This window comes from Saccopteryx leptura, chromosome 6 (genome assembly GCF_036850995.1).
Source record: "Saccopteryx leptura isolate mSacLep1 chromosome 6, mSacLep1_pri_phased_curated, whole genome shotgun sequence".
NCBI lineage: Eukaryota > Metazoa > Chordata > Mammalia > Chiroptera > Emballonuridae > Saccopteryx > Saccopteryx leptura.
This window is the reverse complement of record NC_089508.1, coordinates 39,665,780-39,693,643: the sequence shown is the minus strand read 5'-3', so window position 1 is coordinate 39,693,643 and position 27,864 is coordinate 39,665,780. Positions and strand designations below refer to the sequence as shown.

General features: G+C 37.5%; 1 protein-coding gene across 1 annotated transcript in view; it reads left to right on the top strand.

Moving 5' to 3' along the window:
• MNAT1 (MNAT1 component of CDK activating kinase) overlaps window positions 1–27,864 on the top strand; it is a 231,124-nt gene that overhangs the window by 122,513 nt on the left and 80,747 nt on the right. The window contains exon 7 of the mRNA XM_066388454.1: window positions 26,221–26,342. Coding sequence (XP_066244551.1) covers window positions 26,221–26,342 — 122 coding nt within the window. The remainder of the gene's footprint in view (window positions 1–26,220; window positions 26,343–27,864) is intronic.

Sequence of the window (27,864 nt, the reverse complement as noted above, 5' to 3'; positions counted from 1 at the left end):
CAGACAGACAGGAACAGAGAGAGCTGAGAGGCATCAATCATCAGTTTTTTGTTGCAACGCCTTAGTTCAGCGGTTCTCAACCTGTGGGTCGCGACCCACAGGTTGAGAACCGCTGCCTTAGTTGCTCATTGATTGCTTTCTCATATGTGCCTTGACCGTGGGCCTTCAGCAGACTGAGTAACCCCTTGCTCAAGCCAGCGACCTTGGGTCCAAGCTTTGCTCAAACCAGATGAGCCCATGCTCAAGCTGGTGACCTTGGGGTCTCGAACCTCCACATCCCAGTCCGACGCTCTATCCACTGCACCACTGCCTGGTCAGGCTCATTTTATTCTTTATAACTATATACAGTGGTACCTTGAAATAGGAGTTTAATTTGTTCTGTAACCGAGCTCGTAAGTCAGTCAACTCATATGTCAAATTTCTCCCATTTAAAATAACTGAAATAGATTTAATCCGTTCCAGCCCTGTGAAACATCCTAAATTATGAAAAAAGATATTTTTAATTAAGAAACACACATGTATACTTTACCAATGCATAATAAAATATATGAAATAAAAGAAAAATGTGTTATTTAGTACTCTATTCTGACCTTGGAGACAGACGAGTGCAGTTAACGGAGGTGAATGGTGGAGGAGGAGGAGGAGGGAGGGAAGGATGCAGGCACTGTAGACATGTAAACTAAAACTGCACTTTCTTGGCCCTGGCCGGTTGGCTCAGTGGTAGAGCGTCGGCCTGGCATGCAGAAGTCCCGGGTTCGATTCCCGGCCAGGGCACACAGGAGAAGTGCCCATCTGCTTCTCCACCCCTCCCCCTCTCCTTCCTCTCTGTCTCTCTCTTCCCCTCCTGCAGCGAGGCTCCATTGGAGCAAAGATGGCCCGGGCGCTGGGGATGGCTCCTTGGCCTCTGCCCCAGGCGCTAGAGTGGCTCTGGTAGCAACAGAGCGATGCCCCGGAGGGGCAGAGCATCGCCCCCTGGTGGGCGTGCCGGGTGGATCCCGGTTGGGCGCATGCGGGAGTCTATCTTTCCCTGTTTCCAGCTTCAGAAAAATACAAAAAAAAAAAAAAAAAAAAAAGTAAAACTGCACTTTCTTAACACTAAATGTAAACTAAAACTTCATTTTCTTTACTTTAAACAAAACTAAAACTGCACTTTCTTTACTTAAAATGAAACCACAGAAACTTAATTATAAAAAATGCACTTTCTTAACTTTAAACTTAACCTAAGCTAAACATTACGTATTTTTCATTTAATCATCACCTGTTTTTGCCTTTTTGGCTGCACTTTCGGCACGTTCACTTGCAGGACTTTTGAATAAAAATCTATCCAAAGAGGTTTGCTTTTGCCTGCCTTTTAAAATGTTATGGAAATGTGACAAACAAGTGTCATTAAAAAGTGCTGAAGCACGACCAGTTGATTCCGACTTGTATCTTGGAATTTCCCTTGGATCTCTAACAAAAATACGGACTGAGTCACAGCTCTTATCTTAAAAATTTGTATGTTGGTCTTTTCGTATCTCAAGGTACCACTGTGTGTGTGTGTGTAGACATACACACACACACACATTTTTTTTTCTTAAGGAAGTTCCTTTAACATTTATTGTAATACTGGCTTGTTGCTAATAAACTATTTAGCCTTTTCATTTCTGGAATGCTCTTAATTTTTCCTGTAATTTTAAAGGATAGCCTTGCTGGGATTGACCAGGCGGTGGCGCAGTGGATAGAGTGTTGGACTTGGATGCAGAGGACCCAGGTTCAAAACCCCGAGGTCGCCAGCTGTAGCGCGGGCTCATCTAGTTTGAGCAAGGCTCATCAGCTTAAGCTTAAGGTTGCTGGCTTGAGTAAGGGGTCACTTAATCTGCTGTAGCTTCCCGGTCAAGGCACATATGAGAAAGCAATTGATGAACAACTAAAGTGCCGCAATGAAGAATTGATGCTTCTCATCGCTCTCTCTTCCTGTCTCTCTGTCCTTCTCTCTGTTTCTCTCTCACCAAAAAAAAAAAAAAAAAGATAGCCTTGCTGGGTAAACTAGTTGTAGTTGTAGGTCTTTACTTTTCATCACTTTGAATATTTTATGTCAGTCTTTTTGCCCTGAAATATTTCTGTTGAAAAATTAGCTGAGCTGACCAGTCTCATGGGAGCTCCCCTGTAGGTAACTGTTTTTCTCTTTTTGCTTTTAAAAATCCTACTTTGTCTTTAACCTTTACTATATTAATTATAATGTGTCTTGGTGTGGTCTTCTTTGGGTTTATCATGTTTGTGACTCTCAACTTCCTGGACTTGGGTATATTTTTCCTTTACCCAGGTAAGGGAACTTTTCAGTCATTATTTCTTTCAATAGTTTCTCAATTCCTTGCTCTCTTCCTTTTCCTTCCGGTACCTGTATGATGCAAATGTTGTTATGCTTCATGTTGTTTCAAATGTTCCCTAAGCTATCTTTATTTATTTATTTATTTATTTATTTATTTAATCAAGTGAGAGGCGGGTAGGGGGGCAGAGCGACAGACTCCCACATACATCCCCCCTTTCCCCAGGATCCACCCAGCAAGTTCCCTGTGGGGCAATGTTCTGCCCATTTGGGGCCATTGCTCCATTGCTCAGCAACCAAACTATTTTAGCACCTTAGATGAGACCATGGTGCCATCCTGAGCACCTGGGGCAACTTGCCTAGATGAACCATGGCTGTAGGAGGGGGAGAGAGAGAAAAAGAAGGGGGAGGGGTAGAAAAGCAGTTGGTTGCTTCTCCTGTTTGCCCTGACTGGGAATACAACCCAGGATTTCCACAGGCTGGGCCAGTGCTCTACTGCTGAGCCAACTGACCAGGGTCTATCCTCTATTTTTAAAATTTGTTTTTTTGCTTCTCTTGATTGGATGTGTTCTGGTGTCCTGTCTTCCATTACTGGTTCCATCCTCTGCTTCATTCAGGCTACTATTCTTTCTAGTCTATTCCTTTTTTTAAGTGAGAGAAGAGGAGACAGAGAGACAGACTCCTGCATATGCCCTGCCTGGGATCCACTGGTAGCCTTTGTCTGGGGCCAGTGCTGTGCCTATCTGGGGCCATGCTGACAAGTGAGCTATTTTTAGCACCTGAGGTAGAGGCTGCACCAGCCATTCTCAGAGCCAGGGCTAGTGCACTCAAAACATTCAAACCGTGGTTGTGGGAGGAGAAGAGAGAGAAAAAGAGAGAAGGGGGCGAAGGGTGGAAAAGCAGATGGTTGCCTCTTTTGTGTGCCCTGACTGGAAATTGAACCCGGGACTTCCACACGCTGGCTGATGCTCTACCACTGAGCCAAGCAGTTAGGGTCTCTAGTGTATTCTTAATTTCAGATATTGTAGTCTTCATTTCTGACTGGGAGTTTTTTTCTTTTTCTTTTATGCTTGCTCTCTTTGTTGAAGTTCTCACCAAGTACCTTGATCATTCTTATAACCAGTTTTTTGGAACTCTATCAGATAAATTACTTGCCTTTATCTTATTTAGCTTTTCTTCTGGCAACTTCTGATGTTCTTTCATTCTGGGCATGTTTCTTTGTCTCCTCATTTTGGTTGTCTTTCTGTGCTTGTTTCTATTATCAAATAGATCTGCTATGTCTCCTACCCTCTACATACGGTAGGGTGGCCTTATGTAGTAGGTGTCCTGTGGGACCCAGTGGTGCAGTCTCTTTGATCAATTGTTGTTTCATGAATATCCCTTGTTTAGATTATATAAGCCTTCCCGTTGTAATTGAGTCATGATTGTTTTTGGCTTGTCCATGCCTGGGGTCCACTCTGAGGCTGGCTGGCTCTGAGGATCCATCCTGACCACAATGTATGAGCTGCTGGGTGGGTGCTGGCCACAAGAAGTGCAGTTTGCCACAGTAGGGTCTGGTGCCTGCTGAGATCTCCTTTGCATGCATCAGTTATGAAATGAATTGGAACCTACTTTGATGTTGTCTGAAGCTCACAACACCAGAGCTGGATGTGTTGGTTCTGGGGCCTTTTGGGTGGCACTCTGTTGTAGGTCAATGTCAGATTCTGCCTGTGACTGGTGTTGGGCAACCTGTTTGGAGCTACAAAGCAACCCATAGCCTATGGCTGCCCCTTCTGGGCCTGGGTCAGCATGGGAAAGGTCAAGCTGTGCAACAAGTCTGACTTCCACTAGCCCTGAACTCAGGGGCAGGTCAACAAAGCCCAGGGCACCCGAGATCTGCCTTTGCCTGCCTCCACCTGCCCCACTACCTGTGAGGTTCAATCATTTGAAAGAGTCACTGGCAGTGCGTGTGAGGTATGTTCTCAGTAAATCATCAAGTAGGGGCAAGTGGTGTTCACCAGAGTAGTAAAAATTCCAACTCAGTTCAAGTGCAGATTCTGAGGCCACTCAGCAAAAGTCACAGGGTACATGAAGGGTAGCTGTCACCCGCTGGGCGCCTGCAGACCTTAGGGGTGGGGTGCAGTCTTAGATAGTCGTAAGAGGGAGGCCAGCAGAGTTTATCAGGTCCAAATGGACCAAGATTTAGCCTTGTGAAGGCAGAGCTCTGCACCAGTGGACCTTGGAGGGGTGGGAATGGGCCCTGTCTTAGAGCTACACAACTTAGTCATTCTCAGATTCTGCCCAAATACTGACTTTTTTTAAGGAACAGATAATCTTAATTTATTTTTCTTTGATGAATATTGAATGATAATCTTTAAGAATAGGTAAATCAAACTGTAGTGTATTTAGCATTTCCATTGAGGCAAGTATTAATTGCTTTAAGAGTTTATGTCCATAAACATTTAGCTCTGGACTGTGTCATTGTCAAGTCACATCTGGGACTAGAGTTCCCAACTGGATATCTAATTTTGCTGCCTTATTCTTTTAGAAGTGTTAGTATGAGCAATAGGCAGGCAACAGAAACAAAGAAGGTGATTGGGACCAATGGAAGAAAAAAACACTGAAACAGATGGTAATGAAATAAAAAAAATAAAAAAAATTCTTAAGCATTGTTTGTTTGGGGTAATTTTCTTTTTAAGCACATGGAAATACTTTACACGTTTGAGAATTACTGACTTCCTACATGCTATTTTTGAGAAACAGCAAATCATTCATGTAATATATACATAATTTTAGATGATTTTACTGGAACTTTTCATTTTGTGAATCTTAGTTTTTCAGTGCCTTCTTTGAAATCATATTTTGACTATATTTTGGGGGGTCATAAACAAACTTAAATGGAGTGGTGCTAATGCAAATAAATGGCAAACATTCCTTTAAAACTTATTATGTATTTATGGTCTTGTTGAGATATATATTCTGCTTTAAAAATGAATGTTATTAGTGGAATTGGACTTCTCAGAATGCATCTAAAGTCAATATAGTTAGTTGTTTTGAAATGTCTGTGAAGCTAAATATCTGTATCTGTAATCATATTAATAAAATATTGTGGTTGAAGAATATTTTATACCATTGAATGGACTTGCATGTAAATATGCAGCATGAATATTATCAATCTTATGAGTTTATGTTGGAAGTCAGAGTGAGAGTATAAGCCTTTAGATTCTCTGTCTCTTTTTTCTTTTTTTTAAGTGAGAGGAGGGGGGAGAGAGAGACATTTCCCCATGTGCCCTGACTGGGAGCCACCTGGCAATCCCTGTCTGGGGCAGATGCTTGAATCAGCTGTCAGCTGAGCTATCTTCAGTGCTTGAGGCCTACACTTGGATCAGCTAGCTGAGTTATCCTTGGCGCCCGGGGCTGACGCTCAAACCGGTGGAGCCCCTGGCTGTGAGAGGGGGAAGAGAGAGAGAAGTGGGAGAGGGAGGGGAAGAGAAGTAGATAGTCGCCTCTCCTGTGTGCCCTGACCAGGGGTTAACTCGGGACGTCTGCACACTGGGATGATGCTCTATCCACTGAGCCAACTGGCCAGGACAGCCTTTAGATTTTTTTTTTTTAGGATTTTATTCATTTTCAGAGGAGAGAGAGAGTGAGAGAAAGAGAGGAAGGGAGGAAGCATCAATTCCCATATATGCCTTGATTAGAAAAGCCCAGGGTTTCAAACCGGCAACCTCAGTGTTTCAGGTCGAGGCTTTATCCACTGCACCACCATAGGTAAGGCTGACTTTAGATTCTCAGTTCAGTTAGTTTTTCATTATACCACAGTGTTTCTTGGGTTAAACATGCAAAGTAGCAAAGATAGATAAGGATAGAAATGAAAGAATTTAATATAGAAAGTACCCTTACACTTGGAATTAACCATGTTATCAATGGTAGGAACTAGTACATTTTCCTAGTTTCTTTATTTATTTATTTTTTTATTTTTTTATAGAGACAGAGAGTGAGTCAGAGAGAGGGATAGACAGGGACAGACAGACACGGAGAGAAATGAGAAGCATCAATCATTAGTTTTTCATTGCGCATTGCAACACCTTAGTTGTTCATTGATTGCTTTCTCACATGTGCCTTGACCGCGGGCCTTCAGCGGACCGAGCAACCACTTGCTGGAGCCAGGGGCCTTGGGTCCAAGCTGGTGAGCCTCGCTCAAACCAGATGAGCCCGCATTCAAGCTGGCGACCTTGGGGTCTCGAACCTGGGTCCTTCCGCATCCCAGTTCGACGCTCTATCCACTGCGCCACCACCAGGTCAGGCTTTCCTAGTTTCTTGAATGAGGATTATTGATAATGGTTTGGCTTTATAAAGTAGTCTTTATTTCTGTAGTATTGATTTTAGTTTTAGAAATTAGATCCATAAATCTAATTACCTATTTGTGGTGCAAGGCTTTCTTATCCTTTGTTGGTCAAATAAGTTTGTAAATATGATATATAGGTTTGCTTGCTTATAGTTTGCATTGGGTGTGGGGGACAGGCTGTAAGCAGGCAGGGTTGTTATACCCTAAGACTTAGTTTTAAGACTAAGCCTTTCCCACCCTAAGTGACTTTGTATCAGAGACTTCCTTGTTTGTATATTGGATTAAAGGTTTTGATTTCTACACTATAAAATGAGGCAGACCGGGAGCTTGCTCTCTCTCGGTTCCTGAGATTAGCATTAGAGGAGAGAGCAGAGAAAGGCCACGTAGAGGAGAGGAGAGGCAGCCAAGATGGCGGAGTGCTGAAGGAGAAGCCAGTTTGTGCAGAGAGAAGGAGATGGGGAACAGAGGTGAATAAGACTGGCGAGCTAGAAACCTTGATTCTAGGAAACTTGGATAAATCAGTGGCTTTGGGAGCCCTGAATGGAAAGGGAAGTGTTTTCCCACTGTGTGTATTTCTTGCCTACCGGGTGCAAGCTAGGATTAAAGCTAATGGCCCACCAGGTCTTGGCTCCGTTGTTTCATTACCGTCTGTCCAAATCTAATGCAAACCTGCATGGGCCAGGCAGCTGTGATGGTGGCCGTGGCTACTGGCTTTACATCTTTAAAATGGTAAATAATGTTGTGTACTTTTTTATTGCTCTCACCAGTTCTAGCAAAGTTTCACTGTATTTTATCAAAGGTTGTCAAAGTATTTGTGTTCTATATACTAGTAGCAACTTAGCACATTTTTCAGTAGGTTCTCAGTGAATGAGAAATAATGGGAAATAATTGTAGCCTCCTGTCATTCTCTTTAATGACACAAGCAAGAGACTTTTTTCTTTGTCTTTCTTTTTTTTCCTAACAGAAGTTAGGCAGATTAGCAGTGTGACTAAAGATAGATAAGGACTTTAATATCTGACTAGGTGTGTTCAAATTCTGAATCTGTGAATGAATGCTTATGGGATATTCATTTGAAATAGGATAAACCTTATTCATTGGATACCTCACAATATGTTATTTATGAGAATAAAGTGAAATGAAAATAAGCTCAGAGAAGAATTCTTTTAATGATTTTTTTAGATACTGTCAATTATAAAGATAAACTGTTTCCCAGATTTAACATAGCAGTTCTTCCATAGATAACATAGTAGATGATAAAAAAAAATAAATGAAGCTAATGACAAAGTAAAAAGTAGAGAGTGATTGAGTGATTAACTTAAAACAAGATAAATCTTAGAACTGGATGTAGAATTTCTCAAAATTTTAAGCTGTCTAAAGACAAGGACAGAACAGTCTGTTCTAACTTATAAATAGGGTAATAGGAAACAGTGATACAGTCTGTTAAAAAGTATTAATGACTTCTTCAGTCATTAAAGGATGACTTGGAGGATAATTTTATTTTGCAGATAATAGAAACCCTAAAAGTAACCCTGTTCTTTATTGCATGTTACATTTCATCTGAATTTCTGTTAAGTAGATATCGTCTGGGTAAAATATGTAAAACCAAACATCGATCTGGCCATCAGTTGGAATTATTGGAAGCAGAAATTGAAATTGCAGAGGGAGTCAAAGCCTTAGATGAAATCATAGCTAAGAAACAATCTGGTGCTTTCTTGATTAAAATACTGAAAAGAAGCTTTCTAAATATTTATGAATTTATATATTGTATTACCATGGTGATTCATGTCATTGCTTTTTCCTCAGCAAAAGCGTATCTCTCTTTAGTAAGAATCATACATCCTAGAAAGTCTTACGGGACAAAGAAACTAAAGAGAAGTTCTGGTTTAACTTTTGGAAGACAAATACTGTGGTTTGTGTGCATTCATAGATAATGTAGAAATTTGACTCTGTCATATAGATTTCATCACTCCTTTCATGTGTACTTTATGTGTCTATTTGGATCTTTATAGACTACTGTAGTGCATTGGCCTATTGCTAAGTTGTGAGGTATTTAGTCATAGACAGGGATATTGAAGAAAGTATTAAAAAATTCAGTGGCTAGTAAGACTGGAGATCTTTTTATTTTTAATTTTTAGAGAAAGAGAGAAACAGGAAGGAAGAGAGATTAGAAGCATAAATTCAGAGGTCCGTAGCTTTAGTTGTTCATTGTTTGCTTCTCATACGTGCCTTGACCTGGGGGGCTCAAACAAAACAGCGACCCCTTGCTCAAGCCAGAGGCCTTGGGCTTCAAGCCAGTAACCGTTGGGCTGAGGCCAGTGACCATGGGATCACGGTCGATGATCCCACGCTCAGGCCTGCAGCCCTGTGCTCATGCTGGTGAGCCTGCGCTCAGGTTGGCAACTTCAGGTTTCAAACCTGGGACTTTAGCGTTCCAGGGTGGCACTCTCTCCACCACCTCACCACTGGTCAGGCGAAACTGGAGATGATCTTTAATGTTCTGTTTACTTCTGAGATTTTTAAAATTTTCATTTGAGAATTTTATTATTTATTAGACACTAAAGGTGTCTAGACTCTTTCCAGTCCTCATCACAGAATTGCTAATGTGACTCTAGCTAGTTCAGTCATTGTGAAAAAAAAAATGTTTTGAGAATATTTTTTATGTAGGGAAATGCAAAGATGAAAAAATTTGGTTCAGTTAATTTGTTGACAGTTATTAAACAAACAAAAACATTAAGCAATATATAAAATAACTAGTGAATATTTCTTAACCCATGTCTTTAAAAGGCAACTACTGCTTTGTATTTTGTTTCAGAAAAGAAATATTTTACCAATGTTCTTTTTTAAAGCAATAATAATTAATAAAAACCAGATGTCCACTGAGCAAAATCATGCAATGCAATTTCTTTCCTCCTAACACCTTAGTGATATCAGGAAGTTTGGATTTGGAGATGCAGATCGGTGACTTAAGATCAGGGAGCATGTTCGGAGTCAGTAGGTTTGAGTGAAGTGTTTCCAATTGGGAGCTTGGTGTTACAGTGTTGTGGGCACATACAGTACCTTGGAGAAGCACTAGGCACTGAATAAGAATGCAAAAGGTAAAATGAGAGAAGCTTACATTTTAGAAATTTGACAGTTTTGCCCAAAGCCAAGGTTGCATCTAGGAAGGAGAAAGTAAACTTTTTTTGTTTTCTGTCATATATTGCTCTTAGGGCTCTAGACTAAATTTAAAATAATGTTTTGTACAGTATGTTGTTAGCTTAGGACTATACCATCATTCAAAAGTTTGTTTCTACAGGAAGATGTTTTGAGTTCTAATTTCCTTTCAGACAGACTTTACTTTTTCTATGGTGCTGGTTGCCAGTGGTGCTTTTATCTGGTGGTGGTATCTGTGGAAATGGTGCAAACTGCCAATATCTCTCCTCTTCCTGTTCCTCAGGAAGTTGATAATACAGAAATAATAATTATTGGTAGCATTTTGTGGACACTTGATTCTGCTATGTTCTTAAAATATATTTTTATTTTGTTTTTTTTTTAAAGTAATTTTACAGGTGAAATTGAGGCTTGTTAAAAAGAAAGGTTGCTCAAGATAAAATTGGATTTTGAATCTTTGGACTCCCAAGGCCTGTGTTTTTAACATTGTATTTATTCAAGGGGATTATGTAGTATAGGAACTTTAAAAGAATAGAGCATATGCTTGCATTCTTGATGGAAAGAAGAGATACAGATGGGGAAGCTGTTGTGGTAGAAGAACCAAAATAAATGGAGACTGGGATTGTTCTTGCAGCTGCTTCAAGTTATTTGGAGGTTAACCTGGGTTAACCTGCTTGACATTGCAACTATGGGTTGTTTGGATGTTATTTTTAATTATAGTTATGACTTCATCAAGAGTAGTTTTGTGTATTATGGAAATTTTAATGCACATGCATTTCAAAATGAATGAGGGCTTAGGTGTTTAAAATATATCACCAGCATTGTTATGATATTAGAACACAGTGTAAGGTCAGGTCTTGAGCTATCTCCCCCCTTTTTTTACATATTAGATTCATGTTTTATAGTTATTCTAAATTTTTATGTTGTCTTATACAGTATAGATTAATATTATGAAATGAAACTGGTTAGTAATTTTTTTATATTATAATTATATCTATTTAACGATGTAATGCCTGTAAAACACTTAAAATGAATATAGTTAGCTATTTTCTGAAAGACTATTATTTTCAAGAAAAGTTTTTTGCTTTCGTGATGAATTAAAAAAATGTCCAAACTCATAAACTTATACTTGTACTCTATAGACAGAGGAAGAAAGTATTAGGGATATAAATTGTTTAAAACATCTTTTCTTAGAACAATAAATGTTGCTTAAAATGTTAAACTTTAATGAAGTACATTTTTATTTAACTCGTTATTTTGTATTCAAAAATATATATTTGGTGCCAGCTATAAATATGTCTGTTTTGCTTACTCTTGAACCCCTAATTCCTAAAAATGTATCATTAGATTTTTTCCACCATTTAAAAAATCAGTTCAGTAGTCAATCTTCAACAATTTTTAAAATTTTATTTTTTAAACTAAAAATTTTTTATTTCCGTAAAATACTGAGACTCTGTACCCATTAAACAATGCTGCCTACTACCACAGGCCTACAGGCAGTTTTTCAATTGTTTGTACATTTAATAGTAAAAAGAAATTAGAAGAATTTAGAGGAAGGGAATGTTCACCTAAATCAACATATTTCAGTTTCCTTTATGTTGAGCAATTAGCTGACAAGCTAGTTTGAACCTGACTTTCAGGATAGAATACTTTTGAGGCTATATTCTTTGTTTTCAACAAGGCAAGTCTTGATGGTAGATCAATTAATGTAAATAGTGTGGTAACTCTGTTACAAGAGATACTTCTCAGAACTCATGGAATTCCTCCTTTAACCAGGGTATCAGATTCACTGTTGGGTTGAGGAAGCAGCCTGGCGGCAGTCTTGTGTAGCAGTTCAAAATTGTTTAGAATGGAAGTGTTTTTGTTTATTTATTTTTAATTATAGTTTACATTCAGTATTACTTCGTATTAATTTCAGATGTACATAGTGGGGTTTTTTTGTTTTGTTTTTTTACAGAGACAGAGAGTCAGAGAGAGGGATAGATAAGGGACAGGCAGACAGGAATGGAGAGAGACGAGAAGCATCAATCATCAGTTTTTTGTTGCGACACCTTAGTTGTTCATAGATTGCTTTCTCATATGTGCCTTGACTGTGGGTCTTCAGCAGACCAAGTAACCCCTTGCTCAAGCCAGCGACCTTGGGTCCAAGCTGGTGAGCTTTGCTCAAAGCAGATGATCCCGTGCTCAAGCTGGCGACCTCGGGGTCTCGAACCTGTGTCCTCCACATCCCAGTCTGATGCTCTATCCACTGTGCCACTACCTGGTCAGGCCATAGTGGTTTGATAGTCATATTTTTTATATAGTGATTCTGCCCAGTATTTCAAGTACCCACCTGTCACTACACATAATTATTACAATACTATTGACTGTATTCCCTATGCTGTACTTTTCATCCCTGTGACTGTTTTGTAACTACCAGTCTGTGCTTACCCCTTCATCTGTTTCACCCAGCCTCTACTCCCCTAACCCCCTCAGGCGACCATATTCTTTGCAGCTATGGGAAGTGTTCTTAAAACACTGTTGGAAAACTAATTAAAACTGAACTTTGAAATGGAAAAGAAAGCATAAAACTGTAAAAGTAAAGGCTAATAGTTTCTCTGTAATGTTTTTAAAAGATCTATAAGAGTGCTGGAGGAAGATATTTTTTAAAAACTTGTTTTTTTAAAGCATAGATTTTTGAAAACAGGTGTTTATTTATTTTATTGCATTTACCTTGCTAAGTGGACAGCAAGGCAGGTAATTATCCTTAGGTCTGAGTATTAAAAATAGTATTATTATTGAATAAATATTAAGAGATCAACTTTAACAACTCAGTAGAAATGATTTGTGTGCTAACTTTTTTCTAATGTAAGATGAATCTCAATATGCCATAGAGTTGGTGACAATTAGGAAACTCTTTGTGCAGTTATGGGGAGATCTATTTATATAAGAGCTCTCAAAGGTTGTAAAAGATTATACTTGGCTATATGTGAAGGATAAATGTTGTGCAATAATGCCCCTTAGTTTTCCTTTTATAATAAATCTTAGCTATGTGTTCAGCGCAAGGGCTCAGTGCCAGAAAGAACAGGTTCAACTTGTCTGTGAGGATTTGCACCACAGTATAGTGCACAACTGCTTTTGTAGAGGTCATGGACGAGGTCACAGTCTTGTACAGTTGAATGGAAGCAACTTTAAAAACATAGTAGAACAGATAGTAATACTATCTGAAGATTCAAGAATCAATGTTAATTTAAAGCATTAAAAGGATGGAAAATCCTAAAAAGAACCCTCATATTTTCTACTTTATCTATATATGTTTATATGTTTTCAAGTGGATTTAAAACGAGTTCTTTGATACATTATGCCAGCATATTTTAAAAGAACTTCAGAATCACATCTATAATGTCCAAATTTGGAAACATTGACTGTTTTAATGTTAAATTCTGGCATTGCCCTGACAAGTTCATATAATAAAGGTTGACTATGATGGTGGTACAACGAAGGATTCAAGTGTCTGTGTGTGTGCATGTGTGGGGTGGAGTGGGGTAAGGTCGTGGGTATTGGGGGTTCAGTTCTAATGAAAAAGCAGATGTGATCTGAAGGAGCATGCCTTCATGAGTCCTGTTTCTCTTGAGCTTATGATTGAAAAGTTCAAAATTAACAACAAAGAAAATGCTATCTAATATTTATGTAGTATGACTTTTTCTCAAGTATCTCACACTCCCTCCCTTCTTCCTTTCCTCTCTCTCTCCCTCCTTCCCTGCCTCCCTTCTTTTTTCTCAGAAATAGCAGGTGGAGAGACTATAAGTCTCATGACTCCAGCTAGGGATAGTTTTGGGTTTAGTATAAGAAACACCAGAAAGAAGTAATGAAGTAGATGCAAAGCTTACCTAGAGTTGTGTTTTACCTAGGTGTTTTTGGTTATAGAGTGATTGCTTCTTTTTCTAAGTGGTGATCAAAATGGCAGGCAGCCATTGGTTTCAGTATAGAGATTAGTTAGAAATCTTTAGACTGTGTATCAGCAAATGCAGCTGATTGGCAGTATCACCTGTCTCAGCAACTGGTAGAATGTTAGTGCTTTTTATCAAGCCTGTAATTTCCAGAAGGGCTTCAAAGTTGTGTTCAGTAAAGTCTCCCATACTAATTGCTTTCTTTGTTCTGTGGGGCACTGTTTTACTACATGTACCTTTTAAAATAATTTATTTATATGCGTACTTATGTAGGTTATAAAATAAAGTTAGTTAAAATAAACCCCCACTAAACTCTGTAGTCCTGTGTTTGTGGAACCACCATTTATGCTCAGTAAACACATTATTTTTCCAGATGAAAAATTTACCAAGATTGTGATTTCTCTGCATTGCTTTTATAATTCATATAGTAAATATAAAACATAGCTGACAATTATGAAAGTAATCTGCTAAAGTATAGTAGAATATAATTTAAAGGATTGGTCATTATAGTCAACTTTCTAGGAGTGTAGTTTACTTCTACATTGCTAGGAATTGTTCTTGTTGAAATTGTCTTTCTGGCTCATACTTATTTCAAAATATATTCAATTTACGTAGATTCACAAACCATCAATTTCTATGTTATTTGAGGAAGATAATATATTTGTTTGGTATGAAAAGAAAACTTATAAGAGAGTATCTAAAAATGAGGCACATATCTCAGTATAGTAAAATTTGCATCAATCTAAATGTATTATGGAAAAGTCAAATGTGAATAATTGTATGTTTTAATGAACTAGCACTTATATACTAATTTAAAAAGCACTTGTATACTAATATTTTAAAAAACAAATGAGTACATTCTAATTTGTTTAATTAAAAATATATATTGTTAAATGCTTGGATTAGTTCTTATGGTATATCCTTTCTATCATACCTTCACAGTGCCTAGTTATCTCCTAAATGTTTAGATAAGTCAATTTTCATATTGTAGTCCTTTAATAGAAAAGTGCTTGGTGCATCCAGCAGTATAGGATTTAAAATCTGGGTAGATTACTTGGCCTTGGAAGACTTCAGTTTATTTTCTTGTAAAATAGGCTAAATAATAATTACTCCTAATGTATGTATGTATAGTGTCTAGCATGGCATATAGTAGCTATTCAGTAAATATTTCTGTGTCCATTGCATGGAATTGCACTGCTAGTAATCACATTCCATGTATGCATGTCTTTTGTAAAAGACAATTTATATGAAATTGCAAGTGAAAGGGAATTGGAATCCTGAATATGCTATTCTATTCTGCATTTACCATCTAGATTTAATTGCATGGTTTTGTGAAGGCAGCGGCGGTGGTAGTGATATGTGTTTGTGGAAGGCAGATTGGGATGGTAAGGGTATTTATAATATTTGTTGTTTCCTTTTAGGGCAAAAGAAGGATAAAGTCAGTGACAGCTTGGCTTAATTATTTTTCTTATTTTCTACACCGGGAATGACACAGTAATGACCTAATTTGTAGTTAAATGCCCTCAAATAGAAGGAGATTTATTATGTAATTTCTTTTAGGGAGAGGATGGCCTGGAGTATGGGATTGGAGAGAGTGGGATACTGTTTTGTTCTTACAAAACATTTGTTCAATCATGAAACATTCTTAGGCGCTGTATAGGAATAGAGTTTAGATCTAAATGAAAACACTGTACTAAATAAAGCAAAATATGATCTCTTGAATTATTTAGTTTCTGTTATGGTATAAACAACCTTTCTGCTACCTTTTCATGAAAAATATATTTGCTTCAGAAGATTAGTTTTATGTGCTATTTTTTGTTTTGTTTATATAATGATAGTAATGCTTTTAGAGAACTTTATATAAAGTAATTTTCATATTTTATAACATGCAGAAATTTAGATTTATATATAAGTTGTCCTTACTGTTGGTTAGTGAACAGTTCATTTAAAGTGCCAAGGTAAGAATTCTTTCTTGGATTCTATTTTTGTAATTACTAAAAATAAATACGCTACAATGTTACATGCCTGAAAAGTTGTTTTTAAAATTTTGACAAGTACTGTTTTTCTTAAAATTAATGTAGACTCTTTTAAGGAGACAGGTTTTGTTCACCAGATAGTCTCCTTGATGTTTTTCTTTACAGATCTTTTTATAGAAACAGATATGATTTGCTGGACACTCTGTCCTCTTGGCAACAAATGGTGGTTCAGTAGCACCAGAGAAAGAATGTAAAAATAATACTTTTCAACACTGCCTCATTTATCAGTGCTCAGTGGAAACTAAAACCTAGAACCACAAAAACAAATAAATTTTTTTTCTTGAACCTACCTTTCCTTTAAGCCACTGCCATCCCCCCTTTCCATTTTACCTTATAATTTGATGAAAACAGTAATCAGATTCACTCAGTGTTTCTATTTCCTTATCTTCTGTCACTTATGTTCTGGCTCCTAGTTTCGCTACTACACTGAAGCTACTCTTGGTATTGAAATTCCCTTCACTACAGATGCTCTCCCCCTCCCCACTTCAGCCCCATTCAGTCTTCATAACCTATGTCAGATGTCTTTTTTCTCCATGAATTCAGTTGAATGAGCATTCAGATACCTGTCATGCTTAGCAGAGTCATATCATATGTACATTTAACTTATTTGAATTAAACTAAAGTTGAAAAAATACTGAACTAGGGAGAAAAATAGTAAAGAATTCTTCTCTTCACCCAGTAAAAAGTACTTTTCAAACAATGTGGTTGTCAAAAGCAGGCCAACCACTGTACTTCACCTAGTTTTCTACGGAACATAATTTATTCCAATGCCAGAGGAAAACCTAGCTGAGTTGGATTTATATGAAGGTATTATAATATGCATAGAACAATGTACTGTATACTTTATGGGATATTTTAGGGATCTTTGAGAGGTTACTTTGACCTGTTTTTGTCTTCCGGTAATTGTATAACCTAATCTTTGTGCAGGATGTGTCTTGACTGTTACAGCTATGTGGAATGTGAGTCAGTCACATCATTTAGGTCCCTATTGTAACATTTAGATCTCTCTTGAATGTTTTATTTTGTATTTTTTAGTTTTTATTAAAAATTTTTTATTGAATTTAGAGAGAGGAGAGAGAGAGAGGGAGGGAAGGAGGAAGGGAAGGAGGGGGGGAAAGAGGGAGGGAGGGAGGTCAGGGAGGAGCAGGAAGCATCTACTCATAGTAGTTGCTTCTTGCATATGCCTTGACCAGGCAAGCCCAGGGTTTTGAACTGGCAGCCTCAGTGTTCCAGGCCGACTCTTATCCACTGTGCCACCACAGGTCAAGCTATCTTGAATGTTTTAGATGTAGAACTGTCAGAGGCAGAGATGACTAGCTTAATTCCTTTTCTGTTTTTATTTTTGCATTTTTGGGGAAACAAATTTGTATGAACACAATTACATATAATGTTATGTTCGTATAGTCAAAATAGTTAAAGCAAAAGGAGGAAATGCTGTTCTTTTTCATGTTCACATAGTTTGAGACCCTTGGCTTTCTGAAAGCAAATTGCATATGTCCACAAATATATTGTTGCATTTAGTTTCCGTATGAGCTGTAATAGTTCTATCCCAGTACAAATGAATTTATAGAAATATATTTTTTAAACATGTAGGGCTAGGTTGTAATTATATTTGAGATGCTTTAATGATATTTATCTTTTAAAATCGATAATATTTTCTAATTTTTCACCAAAATTTTAAGTTTCTAAGTGTGGTACATTTTTAATGTCCTTTCTTAGGAAATAGTTTATACTGGTGTAACAAGAAGAGTTTCAAGATGGAGTTGATGTGTTATTAAAGAATATTTATTTCATGTGATAATTTGAGGACTAAATGGTGTGTGTTGTAATGAGAGGACTGTAGATAAATGTATTTAACAAATTCTTGAAGTAATTTCAGTGTAGTGAACAGATTTTGATGAAATTTTCAGGGCCAATTGATAAAGTAGTTTTGGAGATTTGGCTTGGGCAAGTGAGAGCATAATTCATTTAGGGCCATTTGACTTTTAATTTAACAAGAAGCTCAAACCCAGCTAAATGGTTATAAAAATTATTCTTTAATGTTTTAAAGCATATCATATATTTGAATGGAACTGATCATCACTGAAGAGCTGGAAAAATATAGCACTATTCTCAGTATATTCAGGATGAAACCTCTTGAAAGGTTCGAATATGAATTCTGGAAAAGCCTGTTTTCTTTGAGAAGAAAAATTTGGGGAAAAATTGGTAATCTAGCTTTTAGGGACTGAAGTTTAAAAGACAAAGAATACTTCTAAAGACTGATTTGTGGGACTAAGTCAGCAAAATAGCCAAACATAATTTCTTTTTTTAATCATGAGAATATGATTATTAAAGCTGGGGACAGTGAACAGGAAGTATTGAAGGTAGAAGAAGCAACAGAAGAGCGTCGGTGAGGCTGCTCTGTCTCTCTAGGAATGCCGTAGAAGAGAAATGAGCCCGGGCGGCTGCTTTGACTTGATGGAAAGTCAGAGAAAAGGGGGCCTTTCTAAACAGTTTTAGGACAGCCCATATGAGCCACTTCTGCCCATTGCTTTCCTGGTTAAAAATCTGGTGGGGTCCCTGAGAGTTTAGGAGATGCTCTCCTGAGAGGAAAGAAGAGGAGGGAGGGACAGATGTAGGCATGCTCCTGGGAAGGGGGAGTGCACTCATAATAATGTTTTTTTCCAGAAAGGTAATTATTCTGCCCATTCCAAAACATGCATTTAAATAGGGAATGTAGTCTGATGATTCTGGTAGAGAATTAGGAATCTGGGGCTTAGTGCTTGTTTGTTTTTTTCCCCACTGGCTATTTCTCTAGTATATGTAGAATCAAGATATTTTACATTAAATTTTGGGGAAATTCTTTTTATTTTTTTGTGAGGGAGTAACTTGTTTCCACTCAGTAGAAATGCAGTCATGGCAGGTTAGACTTGGAAGATCCTCTGGTTCAACCCCTCAACTTGCCCCCCCAACCCCTATTATAAATGATGAAGAGAAATTATTAATGAAGCTTAGAGAAATTGTATCACCTCAGTTTATTTCAGTTTAGAGGAGGTGCCAGCATAATTTTATAGTAGTTACCTCTTACCATACAGAATTTTGTCCCTCATTTGTCTTATGTTGTTCATTATTAATTTAAAAAAAATTAGAGAAAGCCTTAAGGAAGTGACTGCCATGCAGCCGTCGCAGTGATGACAGGCTGATATCCCCCGAGTGACCAGAGCAGCAGAGTATAAAAGTTGTTCTGCTTGCCCCTAAAATAAGTAGAAAATGACTGAATTACCCCTCAATTTTTTTAACTTAAATTAAGCATCTTGAAGGCAGTGCCAGTCATATTTTTTAAGTATTCTCTATACCATTAAAAAGTTGTGTGAGTGCACACACACACAATTAAAAAAAATATATGCACAAATAGAAAACACATGCACATATGTGCACACACACATTTAAATTATTAGGAGATTTACCAGCATAGAAACAGTATTTCAGGAATAACTGTAACTGATTTTTCCAAACGGTCTAAATGTAGACATTTTCTTTGGAAATAATTACTAGAATTGTGTTGGATAAATGCTCTAGAAACAGTCAAGTGTTTGGTTTCTAATTCCCATTAGTAATGTGACATATTCTGTAGGATTTGGTAAATTTAACATGCAAAAGTACAGTTTATGAAAACAGCTACCACTATTACTGCTTTTCTTTTTTTCTTTTTAATGTTTTGTATTAGATGATTCAAAAAAAAAGTGGAAGGCAAAATTTCATATCAGAGTGATTTAGTAGAATATAAACTCCCCGAAGGCAAGGACTGGGATATGTTTTATCCACTGCTATACTTTTACAATTTGTGTTATATAGTCAGTGCTCAGTATGTGTCAGGTGAATGGATCATGATTCCAACAGAATGACAATGTTTTGTTTCTGAAATTTTGTTAAATGAGTTCATAAGTGGCTGGAAAGCACATTTCCAACCCACAGATAAAAAAAACATCCATTGCCCCTCTGTAATGAATAAGTGAAAGAAACAGTATTAAAGTGTGGAGAAGGTGGAGATGTATTCCTTGTGCATGCTCATTGTGCATGCGATTAACAAAATTTCAATTGTCTATGCTTAGTAAGAACATTTTTTGTTTTTTCTTATTTTAATTGAATTTATTGGGATGACATTGGTTAAAAATTATATAGGCCTCAGGTGTACAGTTCTATAATGCATCATCTGTATATTGTATTCTGTGTTCACCACTTAAAGTCAAGTCTTTCCATCACCATTTATCTCCTCTCTTTATCTTTTTTTTAAAATTTATTCATTTTTAGAGAGGAGAGAGAGGGAGAGAGAGAAACAGAGAGGGAGAGAGAGGAGAGAGAGACAGAGAGAAGGGAGGAGGAGCTGGAAGCATCAACTCCCATATGTGCCTTGACCAGGCAAGCCCAGGGTTGCGAACTGGCGACCTCAGCATTTCCAGGTCGACGCTTTATCCACTGCACCACCACAGGTCAGGCTCCTCCCTTTATCTTTTTCTTTCTCCTTCCACTCCCCTTTCCTTCAGGTAACCACCATATTGCTGCCTATGTCTATGAGGGTGGTTTTTTTCCTTAACCTCTTTACCTTCTTTACCCAGCCCTGCAACACCCCTCCCTCTGAAAGCTGTCAGTCTGTTTCTGTTGTTTGTTAGTTAATTTTGTTCATTAGATTCCACATACAGGTGAAATCATCTGGTATTTGTCTTTCTCTGACTGGCTTATTTCACATAGCATAACGTTCCCCAGTCAATCCATGCTGTTATAAAAGGTAAATGTCCTTTTTAATGACTGAGTAGTATTCCATTCTTTAAATATACCACAGCTTTTTTATCCACTCATCTACTGATGGGCACTGGGGCTTCTTCCAGATGTTGACTGTTGTAATTAACACTGCAATAGACACTGGAATACATATATTCTTTTTTTTTTTTTTTTTTTTCATTCACACCAGATTTATTGATTTTAGTGAGAGAGAGGAGGAAGGGGAATAGAGAAGAGAGAGAGAGAGAGAGAGAGAGTCAGGAACAATGAGCTGTTCCTGTGTGTTCCCTGACCGGTGATCGAAACGGCAACTTTGATGCACGTCCGACACTCTTCACAGAGTTAACCGGCAAGGGCGGCATATATTCTTTCAAATCAGTGTTTTGGATTTCTTTGGATATATTCCCAGACGTGGAATTGCTGGGTCATTGGGCAGTTTCATTTTTCATTTTTTTTTTTTTTTTAAGATTTTATTTATTCATTTTAGAGAAGGGGGGAGAGAGGAGGGGAGGAGCAGGAAGCATCAACTCCCATATATGCCTTGACTGGGCAAGCCCAGGGTTTCAAACCAGCGACCTCAGCGTTCCAGGTCGATGCTTTATCCACTGCACCACCACAGGTCAGGCTTCATTTTTAATTTTTTGAGGTAACTGCATTCTGTGTTCCACAGTGACTGCACCAAACTGCACTCCCACCAACAGTGCATACGGATTCCCATTTTTTCATATCCTTGCCAAGACTTGTTTGTTGATTTATTGGTGATAGTCATTCTGATATGTGTGAGGTGATATTTCATTATGATTTTCATTTGCCTTTCTCGGGTGTTTAATAATCATGAGCATCTTGTCATATACTATTGGCCATCTGAAAGTCCTCTTTGGAGAAGTTTCTATCCATGTCCTTTGTCCATTTTTTTTAATTGGTTGGTTTGCTTTTTGGTGTTGTTTTTAATTTTTTTATAAATTTGGCATATTAACCCCGTACCAGATATAACATTAGTGAATATGTTCTTTCATTCAGTGGGTTGTCTTCATTTTGTTGATGGTTTCCTTTGCTGTACAAAACCTTTTTAGTTTGATGTACAAAACCTTTTTAGTTTGATGTAGTCCAATTTGTTTATTTTTCCTTTGTTTCCCTTGCCTGAAGGGACACAGAAGTAATATTGCTCTGCTCAATCTTTCTTTTTTCCATATTTCCTGTTTGTGTTATTCAGCTCTCTGATTTTCACATTTCGATATTCTGCTCAGCTATAGCAGATTGCTACTAAGTCTTGCAGTTTTAACTGTAATTATTTTTTTCTCTTCCTCTTAGTTACCACTCAGATTTGGATTTTATTACTTTAACCCTAATTATTAAAATAGCTACTAACTTGACTTACTTGGTTCTATTCTCTTCTTGTTTTGGCAGTATAATTTGCTTTGCTATTTATTTTATCACTTGTTTCATATTTAATTGAGATAAGATTTTTCAACATTGTTTTAGAGGGTCTGGTTTTTTTCCCTTTTGTGTTTTCCGAAGTGAGAAGGGGCGGGGAGGCAGACAGACAGACTCCCAGATGCACCTGACCAGGATCTACCCATCATGCCCGCTAGGGGGCAGTGCTCTGCCCATCTGGGGTGTTGCTCTGCTGCAACTGGAGCCATTCTAACGCCTGAGGTTGAAGCCATGGAGCCATTCTCAGCGCCCGGGCCAACTTTGCTCCAATGGAGCCTTGGCTGTGGGAGGGGAAGAGAGAGACAGAGAGAAAGGAGGGGGGGAAAGGTGGAGAATCATATGGGTGCTGCTTCTTTGTGCCCTGACCAGAAATTGAACCCAGGACTTTCACATGCCAGGCCAACGCTCTACCTCTCAGCCAACCGGCCAGGGCCTTTTTTTATTTTTTTTAAAGTCAGAGGAGGGAAGATAGACTCCCCATGCGCCCAACCAGGATCCACCTGGCAACCCCTGTCTGGAGCTGATGCTCGAATCAGCTGAGCTAGCCACAGCACCTGAGGCTGACACTTGACCCAGCGGAGCTATCCTCAGTGCCTGGGGCCAACACTCAAATCAACTGAGCTAACCTCAGCACCCAGGGCAGACACTCAAACCAGTCCAGCCACTGGCTGAAAGAGGGGAAGAGAAAGAGAAGGAGGAGAGAGACAGGAATGGAAACAGATGGTCACTTCTCATATGTGCCCTGACTGGGAATCGAACCCCAGATGTCTGCATGTCAGGCCGGCACTTTATCCACTGAGCCAGCCGGCCAGGGCCAGTGTCTAATGTTTTTTTAACCATGAGTTTTAAGCTATGCTATACTGATTCAGTCTGTGCCTTGCTTTGCCTCCCCATATCCCCATTCTCTGCTCATGTGTGTTTGTTATTTTCTCAAGAAAGGACATACTGCTCTGGTAATGTTGCTGTTCTCCACATTTCCTTGCTTTTGTAGACTTTGTTTGCCCTCTGAGGTCTAGTATTGTTTCATTCTTCCACTTTTTCTGATTCTTCCTCTCTCTTGATTTTGTATAGCCCTTCATGTGCATACCATATCATTTGGTACCAAGTCATGTTTAATTTAGATGTGATGCATTACTACTACATCATATAGTTTGACTTCCTTAATCTGAATCCTCTTTTTTTCTGATAATTTATAATAATATATTTACTGGTGTTTTTTTTTAGTAATATCACATTCAATTATCATTTAGCATCTGGAAACTTTCACTTAACATTTTCCACACCAGACTTGTTAAGACATGTAGTTAATGATTTTTTTAAAAAAATCTTAAAATTTTTTTAATCTTAAGTTCTTCCCTAGCTTTGGATTGAGAAACTTGGCATCTATCTCATACCAATTATTTGGGGGGGGGGGGATAGATTGAATATTACAAGGCCATGTTGTGTATCATTTATGATAAATGGAATTACCAGTGAATAATTTCTTTCTAAATGTCATAAAGTTTATTTCTCTCTAAATTCATAATAAAAAAAGTCCTTTTTGAGCCTACAGTTATTTGATCATATCTAAGTTACTAGAACTTTTATTGAAAATTGTTTTAAACCATCTAGGATTTATTTATTAACATCATACTTTTAAATTAAGCAACCATGATTATATGTCTAAAAATAAGGATATTAAAATGTAGTGTGATATGGTAGAACCTATACTGGACAAAACTGGTAGATATGACTCTGTGTGACCTTAGGAAAATTTACATTTTGGGAGTCTTAGTTTTTTTATTCATCAAATAACAAAGTTAGGGGGAAAGACCATGGGCTTTAAGAATTTGATAGACTTGGCTTCTAATCCTCAACTTGCCATTAACTACAGTATTACCTTGCTAAGTAACTTATCTAAACCCCTGTTTCTTATTCATAATACGGGTAATAGTATTTGTCTCATAAAACTATTGTGAATGTGATGAAATTATGCATAGCTCTTAGACTACTTAACTATTATTACTCTTAGATGATCTTTTATGGATCTTTTATATGCCCACAAACTTTGCAGAAAAGACTTTGGATTGTATAACAACATAACTTCAGTTATGTGAGCATTTATATTTAGGACATGATTACTTTTAGCATGTTGTATCCCACTATAATAACTTAAGAGAGCCCGTGTTTTTTAACATCTTACCTGGAAAGTACTCCGACTCTTGAAAATGCCCATTTGGTATCATCTTTTCTAGGCCTTACTCTGTAATTTATAAAGTGAAAATAGAGTAATTGGACAAAGTAACCTGCAGTTCTGTGTTAGTAGGACTATAATAGGTGCCCCTCTTTAATTCTTAACAATTTTTATTTTTCTTTATTTCTTCTAATCTGAAAATGTGACACTAATACTAGACCTTTTGCATCATGTGGCAGAATTTAGAACTTGGCAGCTTATAAAAAGGACACTGAAACAAGAGATGTCAGAATGTTATTCAAAACATCCAACTTGGGCAGGCCTCTTCCTTTTCTTTTTAATTTAATTTTGTTAAATTTAATGGGGTAACATTGTTATAAGATTATAGGTTTCAAGTATACAATTTTATGATACGCTATCTGTATATTGTATTGTGTGCCCACCACCCAAAGTTAAACCCTCTTCTGTCACTATATATTTAACCCCCTTTACATTTTAATACCACCACCTGCCTTCCCTCTGGTAATTACCATATTGTTGTCTGTCTCTATGTGTTTTTGTTTTGTTGCTTGTTCATTTGTTGCTTTCCATTTTATATCCCACATGAGTAAAATCATATAGCTCTTAACTTTTCTGCCTGACTTATTTTGATTTGCATGATATTATCAAGGTCTGTCCATATTGTTGCAGATGACAGTATTTCATCTTTTCTTATGGCTGAATATTCCATTGTGTAAAGATACTACATCTTCTTTATCCAATCATCTATTGAAGGACACTTTAGTTATTTCCATGTCTTGGCTTCTGTGAATAATACTGTAGTGAACATAGGGGTGCATATATTTTTGCAAATAAATGTTTTCAAATTTTTGGGTAGATACCCAGATTTAACACTATACCTATTAAAATCCCAAAGACATTTTTAAAAAAAGAAATAGAACAGGAAAAATCATCAGATTTGTGTGGAACTACAAAATAACCCAAATAGTCAAAGCAGTTCTTGGAAAAAAGAATGAAGCCTGACTTCAGATTATACTACTACGAAGCAATGATAATCAAAACAGCATAATATTAGCAAAAAAACCAGCAGAAATAAAATCTCATTTATATAGGCAAATAATTTTCGATAAAGGAACCAAAAACATACAATGGGGAAAAAAAGGCATCTTCAATAAATGGTGCTGAGAAAATTGAAAAGCCACATGCAAAAGAATGAAATTGAACTATAGTTTGTCCCCATATACAAAAATTAACTCAGAATGGATGAAAGATCTAAATAGTATAAGACCTGAAACAATAAATTACATAGAAGAAAACATAGGTATTAAAATTATGGACTTTGGGCTTAAAGAAAATTTTATGGATTTGACCCCAAAGGCAAGGGAAGTAAAGGTAAAAATAAATGAAGGGGACTATATCAAACTATAAAGCTGCACAGCAAAAGTACCTGCCACCAAACAAAAAGGCAACCAACTGAATGGGAGAAGAGGTTTGTAAACAACATCTCTGACATAGGATTAATATCCAAAATATGTAAAGATCTCACGCAACTCAACGCCAAACAATTCAATTAAAAAATCAGCAGAGGACCCGAACAGACACTTCTCACAACAAGACATACGAATGGCCAGCAGATATATGAAAAGATGTTCAGCTTCACTAGCTTTTAAGGAAATGGATATCAAAATTACTGTGAGATACCACCTCATACCTATTAGAATGGCTATTAACAACAAGATAGGCAGGGTTCTTCTTAACGTTTGAAATGCTCTATAGTCAGGTTCATTTTTCAGAAATAACCTAGTATAAGATTTGGCCTGACAGTTCATGTTTATTTAAAAAGGCTGTGAAACATATGAAGGTTAAGGGTTAAAATAATGTTAATGAAATTTTCCAGATAGTTCACTTTTATTTTCTTTTTACTTTATATAATTCCAGTAAGATAAATGGGTAACTCAGAATAATTAAAACCCATCTCTGAAAATTGTGGTAAAATATATATGATATAAACTTTACAGTTTTAATAATTTGTAAGTATACAGTTCTTAGCATTACATACATTGACATTGTTGTGCATCTGTCACCGCTGTCCTTCATTTTTCTAACAGGGTCAGCATATTTCATTAGCACCTATTCAGAAGCTTGAGGAAGCTCTTTATGAATACCAGCCACTGCATGTAGAGACATGTGGACCACAAGTTCCTGAGTTTGAGGTGCTAGGAAGACTTGGGTAAGTGCCTAAAAGAACTTCTAATTGAGGAGCTGATGTTTAGCACTAGGCCCCCCTTTTTCCCCTTAATTTTTCCATTAATTTGAGAGAAAGAGAAAAGCATCAACTCAGCCCTGACCAGAGATCGAACCTGCGACCTCAATTAACTGGGATGACACTCTAGCCACTGAAACGTCTGGCCAGGGCCTGTTGTTATCATTTTTAAGTGATACTTTAAGATTATTAGGTTTTGAATTTACAGAATTTTATATTACTTTATAAAAAAGAATGGTGCTTAATACTATGTTAATGCATTTTTTTATGGTTTTGTTGTTTTTTGGTTTTTTTTGAGATGGTGGTTGGATTGTATTAGTTCCTTCTTAAGGCTGTCCTTAGCAACCATACTGAAGTAGCTGTTCAGTTTCAGCTCACTATACATTTTTTAGAAAAAAGAGCTTATTTAAAATAGTAGTAAGCCAGTAAAAATTATGAGAGTTGAGCTCTTTGCTGTGAAAAGGGGTTTACTGTCTGCTGTCTGTAGTGAAACTGTATTTATGAGAAATGAGCCACAAAATATACTGTGTGAAAAGTTATAATGTAGGGCTGGCCAGTGACTCAAAAGTTATATGCATTCATTTTGAAAATGAACATGGGGCCTGGCCAGTTAGCTCAGTAGTAGAGCGTCAGCCTGGCATGTGGAAGTCCCGGGTTTAATTCTTGGTTAGGGCACACAGGAGAAGTGACCAGGCTTCTCCATGCCTCCTCTTCCCCCTCTCTTTTCTCTTTCTCTCTTTCTTTCCCTCCTGCAGCCATGGTTTCAATGATTCAAGCAAATTGGCCCCAGGTGCTGAGGATGGCTCCATGGCCTCACCTCAGGTGCTAAAATAGCTTGGTTTCTGGTCAACGGTGCAGTGGCTCCAGATGGGCAGAGCATCTCCTGGTGGGGGCTTGCCAGGTGGATCCTGGTCAGGGTGCATGTGGGAGTCTGTTTGTCTGCCTCCTTGTCTTTCACTTAATTTAAAAAAAAAGTAAGAATGTGCCCAGTGGAATTGAAGATTGAATTTTAGATTTTATTCAATTTAATGTAAATAAACACATCCGGCTTGTGGCTACCATACTTGGATAACACATGGTCTAAATACTCCAAATAATAGACTGAGATTGCCAGATGAGATTTTTTTTTTTTTAAATAAATTTTTATAAATGGTAATGGGATGACATTAATAAATCAGGGTACATATATTCAAAGAAAACATGTCTAGGTTACCTTGTCATTAAATTATGTTGCATACCCCTCGCCCAAAGTCAGATTGTCCTTCGCCACCCTCTATCTAGTTCTCTGTGCCCCTCCCCCTCCCCCTAACTCTCCCCCTGTCCTCTCTCCCCCCACCCCTGGTAACCACCACACACTTGTCCATGTCTCTTAGTCTCATTTTTATGTTCCACCAATGTATGGAATCATGTATTTCTTGTTTTTTTCTGATTTACTTATTTCACTCCTTATAATGTTATCAAGATCCCACCATTTTGCTGTAAATGATCT